Source organism: Rhincodon typus, chromosome 14, assembly GCF_021869965.1.
Source record: "Rhincodon typus isolate 14 chromosome 14, sRhiTyp1.1, whole genome shotgun sequence".
NCBI classification, from domain to species: Eukaryota; Metazoa; Chordata; class Chondrichthyes; order Orectolobiformes; family Rhincodontidae; genus Rhincodon; species Rhincodon typus.
In genome coordinates, this window is record NC_063345.1 from 19,124,278 (window position 1) to 19,136,458 (window position 12,181).

The 12,181-nt window shown below is 43.1% G+C and overlaps 1 protein-coding gene across 1 annotated transcript in view; it reads left to right on the forward strand.

Annotated features, from left to right (window-relative positions):
• Positions 1 to 12,181, forward strand: part of LOC109936017 (monocarboxylate transporter 8) — a 74,629-nt gene that overhangs the window by 21,797 nt on the left and 40,651 nt on the right. The window contains exon 2 of the mRNA XM_020534636.2: positions 1,559 to 1,703. Within this exon, the coding sequence (XP_020390225.1) occupies positions 1,559 to 1,703 (145 nt within the window). The remainder of the gene's footprint in view (positions 1 to 1,558; positions 1,704 to 12,181) is intronic.

Here is a 12,181-nt window from a genome sequence, read left to right on the forward strand (position 1 = left end):
TGCTCCTCTGGTGCTGCTTGGCCTGTTGTGTTCATCCAGCTCTACACCTTGTTATCTCAGATTCTCTAGCATCTGCAGTTCCTACTATCTCTGAAGCCTTTCTGATATCTTGAGCGATGATGAGGAAACTACAATTTGGCCCTTCAGCCTTAGCAGCTTCAAGAACAAAGGCCGGGCACGTTGCTTCTATTTGTGCTCTTATTTACCTCTTTTTACTTTGTTTAAATTTCACAAATCAATGTGAACTACAAAATCTACTGGCTTCAAGGCAACAGGCTCACCGCTCCGATCTTGCTGCCTATTATTGTACTCTTTGGTAGAAATGTGTGAAATGAAGATCAGTTCATCCTTCACTGAACTAGCTCTTGATTATAATGTACGGTACATGTCCTTCTCAAAAGGGAAGTTATAATAGATGAACAACTACGTAAATAGGAAGCTTGACATTTAGTTATATAATTCAACATTGTCCAAAGCCCACGAGGCATATTATTAAAACAGCCTATTTAAACACATTATTAAAAGCATCTTACAGACCCAGCTGCAAATTTCCCAAAGACAGTAAGTGAAATGCTGCATGACATTCATTGCATAACTTAAATCCTAAGAAAGTTTGGTTTTTTTTGAAGGGTTGCTGTCCCAGACTGTTGTGCATAAAGCCATGGGATCTATAGATTATTTGATATAGTGGGTTTTTGCATTGAACAGGAAAGCTATCGGCAGAATTATAGATTGAATTTCTCCAACACTTTCTTCCATCTTCTCCTGCAATCTAACGTATGCTTTATCCTGTCCAATGCTCTGCGCACTAAGACCTCCACCCTGACCAGCCTTCACTGACGTTTCACTCCCAAATAAATGCTGCCTGAATCCTCCTGCTAACTTATTGAATCTCTGTGATTCTTCATCAAAGTTCCAAATCTGTCCCATTCCTCTCTGTCCTCCACGTTGCATCCAATGTACTAGCACTAATCTTCACCTTGCTACATCTCCCACTTTTCCTCAAAAACAGCATTAACTGGTAGCTGTTGACTATACCTTTGGTAACCTGACTGCAGTCTAATTCATTTTCTATGTGCTTCTTATCTGTTCCCTCTGTCTTTGAGAAGCAACTAGGGATATTTACAGATGCAGTTTGTTGTTGTCATACCACCCAGAAATGAATGCCACATTGCACCAATCGAGTCGGAGCAGCCCATTTATTTGGTCTTACTTGCCTGCCCTGCCAAAATCATCACTGACCACCTCACATTGTCCCCATATTTCTTAATTCCATTAATGCCCCAGTGTCGTGAATGTACTTACCAATTGAGATCTACAGTCCTTGGGCTAGAGAATTTCAAATATTCACAACGTTTTGAGTGAAGAAATGTCTTTCCATCTCAGTCCCAAATGGCCAATCCCTTAATCTGTGACTTTGAGCCCATAGGTTCCCCAGCCATGCAAAATATTTCCAGCGAATGGTCCATCGGTGAGACGGTGAGGACATTGGTTGGAGGAGAGATCAAATCCAACAAATTGAATTAAAACTATGTTCTTGTTTCCTTTTTCTTTGCAGCATGGGTAGGTGCAGTCTCAATGGGGATGATTTTCTTCTGTTCTCCGGTAGTCAGCATTTTCACTGACTGGTTTGGATGCAGGAAGACAGCAATGGGCGGTGCGGTAACGGCTTTTATTGGACTTCTTTCCAGCTCCTTCACAAAGTAAGAGTGGATTTCTGTCTTAATGCATATTCTACACTCACATGTGCTCTTAAAATTTGTAACATTTACTAAAGTTTAATGTTGAAATGTGGAAATGTCTTTCATTGAAAGTTGGTTTAGGCCTGGTCAACTGCTTTGATACCTGGATACATGATGGCACCCTGCAAAAGGCCTGGGTGTTGCTGGAAGCATCAGGGTTGGCTGGGTGGAATTGTTTTCAGTCTGACCTTTATCTTTTGCTGCACAGGCACCTGATCTACTGGATTTCATCATACATTATCCAATCCACTTTCATTCCAATCAAACTTTGTATCTGAATGCCCACCGTAGGCTTAAGTGATTTGTTGTTAGTTGATATAAATTCATGCAAACCCTTTAATGTATTTGTCTTTTGCTGGTTTCTGTGCAAGTTGTCATTCACAGACAGCCCATTACTTGCAGTAATGTCACTCTTAAAACCAGCTACCAAGGACTGCATTAATGTAACCTGAAAAGACTTATATTTTAACCTGTATTTATGCTACCCAGCAGTAATATAATGGGATCATTTACTCAATTAATGCAGGAGAGTTAGGCGCACAAGCCCATTTTTTTTTTCCTGTTTTGTGTTCCCACATAATGATGCTCCAGTGTTCTTTTTCAGACCAAGCTCAGACATTTGACTGTGAAATATAAGTGATTACATCTGTTTTTCACTAATATTAAACAACTTTAGAGTGTATGGAATTGGTGGTAACAGAGTAGTGTGAATTGAGAAGTGATTAACAGACCAAAAGAAGAGAATAGGAAGGAACAGATCATTCTTGGGATGTCACAAGTGAGATACCACGAGAGTCAATGCTGAGGCCAAAGCTGTTGATAATTTATTGTAAATTATTTGAATGCAGGGACCATTTGTAATATTTCAAAATTGACTGATGACACAAAAATTAGTGGGAGTGTATTTAATGAAGAAGTTCCAAGGAGGTTTCAAGCAGATTTGGAAAGGTAATATGATTGGGCAAGAACACAGCAGCCGGAATTTAATGTGGGAATAGGTGTGAAGTTATCCACTTGAGAAAGAGAAAGACAGAAGGACAGAATATTTCTTAAATGGTGAGGGATTGGGAAATATTGGTATCCAAAAAGACCTGAGTGCCCTTGTTTACAAGTCACCTGAAAATGTGCAAGCAGGTGCCACAAGGAAGGCAGTATTATATTCAGAGATAGCAAGAACTGCAGATGCTGGAGTCAGAGATCCCGACCCACAACATCAACTTGCCTGCTCCTCTGATGCTGCCTGGCATGCTGTGTTTCTCCAGCACCACACCTTGTTATCTCAGGCAATAGTATATTGACCTTCATTACAAGGGGATTAATTTGAATACAGGATTAAAGATCTGAAATAAAAATAGAAAGTGATGGAGAAACTCAGCAGGTCTGGTAGAATCTGTGGATAGGAAACAAACGGTTAACATTTTGGGTCCAGTGATCCTTTGTCAGAATTTATGCTGATGATGGGGTGGGGGTGGAGAGAACGGAGTTGAATAGATGGAGATGGTGCTTAGAGAGGGAGAGGGAAAGAAAGGTCAAAGGGATTGCCGTTGATGGGCTGGGAGATAGATAAGGAGACCAGGTGCCTTTATCTAAGGAAGGATATTCAGTATTTGCCGTAGAGACAGTGCAACAGAAGGTTATCATGCTAATCGCGAGGATTGCCTTATGAGGAGAAATTGAGAAAATGTGGTCCATAATTTTGAAGAATGAGCTACAATCTCATTGAGATTTACAGAATTGTTACAGGGCATGACAGGATCGATGTAGATAGGGTGGTGACTCTAGAATCAGGGAACACAGGGCTGTATTTTCCCAAACACTGAATGATTCAAATAATAAGTCAGTTGGGAAAATATGGTGAGATCGGACAAATTAGATTTTAGATATTGAGAGAAAGAGTCCAGTTTTCCATCCAAGGTATGAACAGTGAGACGAGAATCTCACTAGTGAGCAACAATGAGCAGTTTTGCGTCCCATTAGGACTCACTCTCACTTTACTCATCTGCAATTTCCTATTCTCCTAAGCAGCTGAGAGGAAGTAAATGGAGACAATTCCCGAAAGTCAGAGTAGGTACCTGAAGGCCCCAGATGGTAGCTTTCTCCTCCATTCCTGTACCTTGGATAGTCTCCAACATCTCTGTGCACTTCCACAGAGGATGGCATTGCACATGCACAGCCTCGCCACATTTTCCTGGCAATTCTCCACTACACATGGAGTGTAGTTATCTACTTCTATGCTGCACTTTGCAGTGCACCAACAACATTCTTTGCAATGCTGCCACTTTGTGTACAGGGATAGGCACCCAATTCATATACCAGAGTAAGCTGTACCTCAGGGCTGTTTGCTTGGTCTCTTAGTACTCATTCACTTTGCATCTACTTTGCACAGCATCTCTGCCTTTTCTTGCATTGCTTTTTTGCGCTTTGTGACCTCACTCAGAATTTAAAGTCTCACAGTACTTCTGTCTTGCATTGTCTTAAGCACAGGTACAATGCCAGGTGGCATAACATGATTGTGACCTGTCAAGTGGTGAACATGTTGCTGTATGGCAACATGTTACGTCAATGTCACACCTACAGCATGTGCCTGCAGCTAACATGGCAAACACATTGAATATGATTATGTCTCGCAGTCTAAGAGGAGTGGTCCCTGGTCAAGTCAAGGGGGACTGTTGTCAGTAAGTGTGTCCCACCACAGTAAGCCAAGGGCAGCATCTGACGTCAGTCCAGGGGCTTGAACACATGTGAGTTGGCTTCTTGGGGCAGGCAGGCTCAGGTGTTCTATAATGTTACTGTCTGGGAAGGGGTCATGGTCAGTTCTGCAGGCCCAGTGCAATCAGTCTGTAATTTAGCAGTATTTCAGTCAGTGAGTTGTGCAGAGATCAGTCAGGGGTCCAGTCCCTCATTGGTCAGGGCTGTCTTTTCAAGTCAGTCACAGGGTGGGCCACAGAGGTCCAGGGTCAATCCTGGGGGTCTGCTGACTGGAAATCGAGGGAGGTTATCGGGGAAGTCAATTATAGGGAGTGGAGGCAGCATGTTGGGGTGCAGAGGTGACAATAATTCTGAAGGGAGGTAGATCAACATGTAAGGGTGGGAGTGGGTGCAGTGGTAGTATCACTACCTTTGGGCCAGAAGGCCTGGGTTCAGGTAAAACTTGCTCTGGAAGTTTGTCTTAATGTCCAGTCAGGTTAATTAAAATAGCTGTAAGGGTGGTAGTGCATTGGAGGACACGGGTTACTGTGGGAGAAGAAATCATCAATGGTCAGCAACACCCTTGTTTCAACAGGGGGACATTACATCACAATGGTTGGCATGGCTACGCTGTAGGTCTGGGTCTTAGGGAGTAATGGTGGGAGATGAAGATGTAAATGAAAGAGTTGGGAGGGAACGCGTGGAAGCTCGGAACTGAAGGAGCCGAGAAGGAGAGTGCAAAAAAGGAAGAGACATGAAGATTTGGGAGGCACATGGATTACCCAACTGAGCCTGTGACTCACTCTGCCTAGCATGACCTGCACTGTCTTCTATCTTCATTGGAATTATGAAAGTGCAATGGAAATGAAAAATGGCTATGACACACCCAGAATAATCAGATAATTTTGTGTCTGAGGGCATGGGCTCTGCTTGTGAACAACGTGGCGCCCTTCAAGGGGTAATTGCATTAATTAGACCATTTCACAGCATAGACTAAAGACATCTGTAATCATAGTAACCTGCACATGAGACACACGCATCCCACACAGTTGGACGATGCAAATCCTGCCCGCAAGCAATCTTAACCGTCTCTGTGCTATTACAGATTGATCATAGTCATCATTGCAAAGCAGAAATAATCACATCTGACCTTAGAAGTCCTACCCACAGGCCAGAATTCATAAAAGACAAAATCTCAAAGTCCAAGATCTCATACACTGCTCCAGGATTACCTCTTGCCTTGAACTGTATGTATTTGACAGCATATTCTTATAAGCATCGCTGCCTTTCTTGGGTGATTTGGAAGTGTGGGGAGTGTTCAGTAGTTGCACCACACTTACAGTCTCCTACTTTATTTGTGCAGCGTGCTTTGTGCTTTGTGTCCAGCACGTCAGAGGTCTGTGGAGAAGCATCCCATCGTATTCCTTGTCGGAGTCCTTCATCACCTGTTGTATGGCGGATTTTATGAAATTATCAAATGCTGATGCTCACATGATTAAGAACTTGTTCTGTTTCTGATACTCCCCCACACAGGTTCATTGACACAGGTTCATGACCAATGGATACAGCCACATTAGATGTCTTCGTTTCTGTGGCTACAGTGCTACAGAGGCAGAGTAATGGAGGAGGAGCAGTTGTGTATGTAAGACCAGCACTAGCAGAAACCTCCAGCTTCTGCTGTGCAAGGCCCAACAACACTCAAGAAAGTTGGCACCATCCAGGACAAGGCAGTCCTTAATGACATTACATCCACTGTCTCCACCACCGACGCTCAGTAGCAGCAGTTGTACTGCAGAAATTCACCTAGTGCGCTTAGGAAGCACCTTCTAAATCTACAATCACTACCATCTAGAAGGACACAGGCAGTAGGTATACAAGAACACCAACAACTGTAGGTTTCTGACCAAACCACTCACCCTAATGAGATGTAGGAGCAGAAGTTGGCCATTCAGCCCATCAAGTCTGCTCTGCCATTCAATGAGATCATGGCTTATTTGATCATCTTGAACTCCACTTTCCTGCCTAATCCCCATAACTTTGTTTCACTTAGTGATTAAAAATCTATCTAGGTCAGCCTTCAATACATTTAACAACCCAGCCTCTAAAGCCCTCTGTGGTAAAGAATTCTACCGATTCACTATCCGCTGAGAGAAGAAATTCCTCCTCTTCTCTGTCTTAATGTGCAACCCCTTATTCTGAGATTATGCCCTCTGGTCCTGGACTGTGCATCAAGGGGATTTCTGCATTTACCCTCTCAAGTCCCCTAAGAACCTTTATATGTTTGAACAAGGTTGCTTCTCATTCGTCTAAATTCCAAAGAGTAGTCCCAATCTACTCAAACTCTCCTCATAAGACAGTCCCTCCATTATCAGTATCAGCCTAGTGAACCTTCTCTTGCCTGTGTCCAATACCAGTATATCTTTCCTCAGATAAGGGACTCAAAACTGTTCTAGATGTGATCTGACTAGTGCCTTTTATAGTTCTAGCGCATCTTCCCTATATTCAAATCCATTTTGTTTGAAATAAGGGCCAACAGTCCATGTACCTTCCCTATTACCCACAGAACTTGGATGCTAGTTTTATGTGATTCATACACAGCAACCTCCAAATCCCTCTGTGCTGCAGCTTTCTGCAGTCTTTCTCTGTTTAAATAATAACATTCAGCTCCTTTATTCCTCCTGCCACTACCCTGATTTGGAAATGTTTTGCTATTCCTTCAATGTTGCTGGCTCAAAGTCTTGAAATTCTCTCCCTAATGGTATTGTGGGTCGACTTACCAGCAAATGGACTGCGATGGGTCACGTAGACAGCTCACCACCACTTTCTCAAAGACAATTGGTGATGGGCAATGAATGCTGACCCAGTCAGCAAAGTCCACATACCATGAATGAATTAAAAAAAAAACATGAAGAAGTTACCAGTCCTCTCTGGCGATAAAGACTGTACACACATTGCATTGCCAGCATCATATCTTAACAAAGCTGACTTTGTCAAGTGGAAAAACTCCATCAGTGTACAACTCATCTGTGATCATAGGTACAGCACCTTAGGAGTCTGTGCCAGGTACTTTGGAAGCAGGCAAGAGAGGCCGAATGGCCTCCTTCTGTGCTTTTACTTTTTTTTTCTACATTTTCTAAATATTGTAAATGTCTGAAGAGGAGAATGCAGGAGGGAGGAGATGGTGGTGGGTACAGGACATGAAGTGCTCCTTAGGAGGATCAGCATGTGCCTGATGGGCCAGATAATCTCGTTCTGTGCTCTGACAGTTCTATGATTCTTTAAATCATTTGAAGTCTGTTGTTTGATGTCTGTTGCCTTGCAGAACATCATTTGAAGAGGCAGATAATCTGGGGCAGGGTTTTCGCGATTTGCCTCACTTCTCCAAATTGAGCTTCTGTGGTGTTTGGGAGTCGCCTAACAGTCATTCTGATTAAAGTTCGCCTTGCCCTTAAAACAGGTCACATCCTCGGCATGAATTTATCCCCATTGCAATTTTCCTTCGTCACGTTATTACAGGAGACAGAAGCTATGCAGTGTTGTCTACACCTGTACATACCACAGAATAAACTGCAACGTTAATCACTCTCTTCCCAGCAGCAGACTGAAGGTGCAATCCTGAAAGTTTCACAGCTCTAAATGTGACGCCCATCACACAGCAACATCCCTGGTACAAGAAATGATGCTGAATACCAGCATTTTGCATTGGTACTGCAGATCACTTGGCCATGCTGCTGTTCGTTTTGATAAAGCTTGGAAGTCACTAAGTTCAATCATATACAACTTGCAAAGCGCCATTTGGTAAAGGCATAATCTGCAAAAAAGATTGCTTTGAGACCCACCTAGCAGAGATGACATCCATCATTGAATTGGAAAGAAAAACCTTGCTGAAATATAACATGAACCTAGAATTCTGGAATACTGCACAACTTGAAAGTAGCTAAGACAGCTGTGCAACAGACAGGGCGATACACAAGTTCAGACCCTGACTGCATAATATCTCTTCTCCATTTTTCTTACATTCCCTCCCCCTCCCCACCCCATTCCCTGAACTTTGTCTACTTACATTGCTGTGAAGACAAGACCCATTCTCTTTCTTTCACACCTTAATTTACATCCATCTTGCGTCTCATTTGCTCTTTCACCACTATTAACAACCCCATTTCTTCACCACACCTCGACTCCACCTGCCCCTCTTCCATCTCTGTCAAAAGTATTTTAAAAACTAGTTTCCAGCTCCTTTCAGCTCTGATGAAGAGTCACACTGGACTCAGAATGCTAATTCTGTTTCTCTTTCTATGGATGTCGAGTTTCTCCAGCATTTTCTGTGTTGATACGACAATACATCACATCCTCACAGGGAACTCCTCAGCACTGGTAATACTCAGGAATTCAATTGAAAAATCAGCTTCAAACACTCCAGATTATCTCTCCCATGTCTGTAACCTGATGTTCCTGACGATAACCATCCAGCAAATCAAGGTTACGGTACACAGGTGTCACATCTCCACCCTTGATCACATTACTCTGCTAAAGTGGTTAGCTAATTCTTTTACCTTGTGTCCATTGTTATGAACAATCTGCCCTTTGCTATAGAAATTGATATACATATAACAGAAGTGGCTTCGGCCTACTCATAAAGCCTGCATAGAATAACATCAAACTGATTCTGAGTGCCAGGATGCTGGCTTATGAGGATTGTGTTCTCAGTAGCTTGTTGTACAACAGTGAAATATGAATGACTTGCAACCATCAAGAGGGGAAGGTCAACAACTTGCATTTTTCTTTCAATGCAGTGTGGAGCCGGAGGAAGACAGCAGGTCAGGCAGCTGTCCTGATGAAGGGTAAAAACTCCAAACATCGACTTTCCTGCTCCTCTGATGCTGCCTGACCTACCGTGTTCCTCCAGCTCCACACTGTATTGACTCTGACTCCAGCATCTGCAGTTCTTGCTATCTCTTTCATTTTTGTTTGTCATGGCACCTTCTTGCCACCTCATGAAAGGTTAAAATCACAAATGTGGCATGTCTGTCAGAGGCCAATCTCTGAAGTATGCTACCATTTATCAAGCAGGAGCAACCTCATTGCCTTGGGCATGTTGGCAGAATGAAAGATTCATACTCGAAGATTTTCTGTATGGTGTGGTTACTGGAGCCTGAAGACTCATAGGAAGCCCAAAACTCCACTTCAAGGAGGCCTGTGTGGCATGAAGGCCCAAAGCATCGATTTTCACACCTGGCAGGGAGAGGCACTAGCTGATAACTGAAGGAAATGGCAACGTCACCTCTGAGCTGGCATGTGCCATCTTGATGGTGGGTGGCTACAGAGGCTTGGCAACAGGTATCAACACCAAAAGCAACAGCCTTTAACAGAATGCTGTAAAACTTGTACCATGTCCAGCCACTGACAGATTGATCTCCTCAGCATCAGTATCTTATGAAACTATCCCATCTCCAGCAGATTTTTCTGCATATCCATCATCCTGTGTAGTTGGAGAGGTGCTGACACTAATGATTTTACAGCAATTGTACTCACTTGGAAAGTTGAAGGGTGCTCTTAAAATTGGGCACAAGGATACTAATAAATACAGTCAAAAGCTTTTAAATACTTCTTAAATCTTTTGAGAAACTGATGGTGCAAACAAATATCATTGGTAAATGGTTCTATCTAGTTTCTACTAAAGTAGTTCTCAGTTATTTAAAATTGGATTCATTATATTTGTGCCCCTGATTGGACAATTCACTGAAACACAGCTGTACCTTAATGCACATGTCGCCTATTACATGGTGTACTGTTGCTACCACTAAAAAAAAATCAATTCCTTTGACTTGCCGTAAGCAATGTCATATAATATTTGTTGTGTAATCAGAAAATGCTAGAAATATGCATTACCTCTGTCAGCTTTAGATTAACATCTTTCTTCCCAAGAAGGTTTGTAGAATTGGTAACATTGGTAGAAACTGCTAAAAGGAATAGTTAGGAGGCTGCAGTGGGTTTTGAGACTGTTTGTTGTGGGATCGGAGTACAGAGCTAGGACAGTTACACACCGGAAAAGAGAGAATGACATGGGGAAATGTTAGAGGAATTGATCGTTTTCCAAAATTCTTTGGAAACAAATTGTGTTTTGGTGGTTGGTGAATGTTGCACACGCAACATGTTGGGAATTGGTGGGAACATGTTGATTTTCGCACTTAACCTGGGGACATTGATCAGACGTGGGAAGCACCATGGAACAGGCAGCTCTGAGACTGAAGTAGATCAAGTTGCAGTTTTCATGAAGATCCTGCCTTTCAGTGCATGGTTTTGTGGCAACACACCAGCTAAAACAAGCAAAGATAAGAGGATTGAAAGGGCTAAGGGAACTGATGGTCAAGAAAGCTTTACATACTGAGAATTAAAGCTAAGTGCAGGGCTTTTGCCCAGGGGACCTGTTCTGGGAGGATGCTTTCACTGCTTTAGACACGATTTTCAAGACTTTGGAAGTTATTTGTGTTTCCTTGGAGGTTTTTATTTGCTATGATCTTCACCTCCCAGCTGTCAGCCTTGGCAACAACATGGGAGCTACTAATAGAGCTTTATCTTGAAGCTGTGATGAGGAATAGGGGGAGCATTATAAGAAAGAGAAGCAGCTGCCTTCTCCTCAGGCACCTGTCACTCCACAGCACAGTCAAGATGAGCCTGTACCTTCAGCTCACAGGGAGTGATACCCACAACACAAGGTGCACAGACACAGGAATAGCAGCAGCAGTACCTCACTAAGTTCAGACTTTCCTAACCAGCAGCTCCTGGCATTTGCTGCCAAGACCTGGTTCCAAAGGGCACATATTTAGAGTGTTGGCCAAGGTCACCATAAATGTTTCTTTCTTTATGTCCGGCTCCTTCTATGGATCTGCTGGTGGCATATGACAGAGCTTGCCCTCTGACCCTCACAGCATCCTTATAAATAGTGGTGCTGAAACAGACAGCAGTGGGTTGTCATCTACTCAGATATGAAACCCAGAGGCTGGTCGGAGACGCTCTGACTGAGTTAAAGAACTCCTGACAAGCATGCTATTGAGCATTCCAGGTTCCTAATGCTCTGCTGGCCTTCGTGGTGAGAATCTTGCCGTGTTGCTTGTGAGAAGCATAAAGGATGGCACCGGATGATCGTGATGTTGAGATAGGCCTTGCTGCATTTGTTGCCCAATTCTGCCGTTGCACTCGTTGCTCAGACCTGGGAACCATCTGTCTGTTGTTACATTGTTACAATAAGATGGACCTAGATGTTAGGTCTTACTCCTTCAAGATCCAAAAATGAACCTATTTCTATCATATCAGTGCAGCTTGTACCTAGTTGCTAGCATGCAGTAAACTGTGTCTTGTTTAAGACGAGAGCTTCTTCCCATTAGGCTACGAAGTGGTTTCTCTTGACCACACTGGGCCAAGTGGGACCTGACCCTGAGAGAGGATGCTGACAGCCAATCTACGTTGTAGTGAGCAATATTACAGAGAGCTCACACAAAATAATGAGCAGTGGTACAGATTGCTCCTATAACTGGCATCAACTTCTTTCCAGATAACGTCTAATCGCAAAAGCATTTCAGCTTCACTTTCTTGGCTCCCAGCCTATACTACACTACCCTGTGTGTATACCCTGATTCCCTCTAATCATTTCCTCATATTCCCAGTCAGGATGAAAAGGGTGTGTGTGGCTGCGATGCTCACATCTTCCCTGTAGCCTCTGACTTCTTTGAGTGAAGTCACTGTCCTGTAAC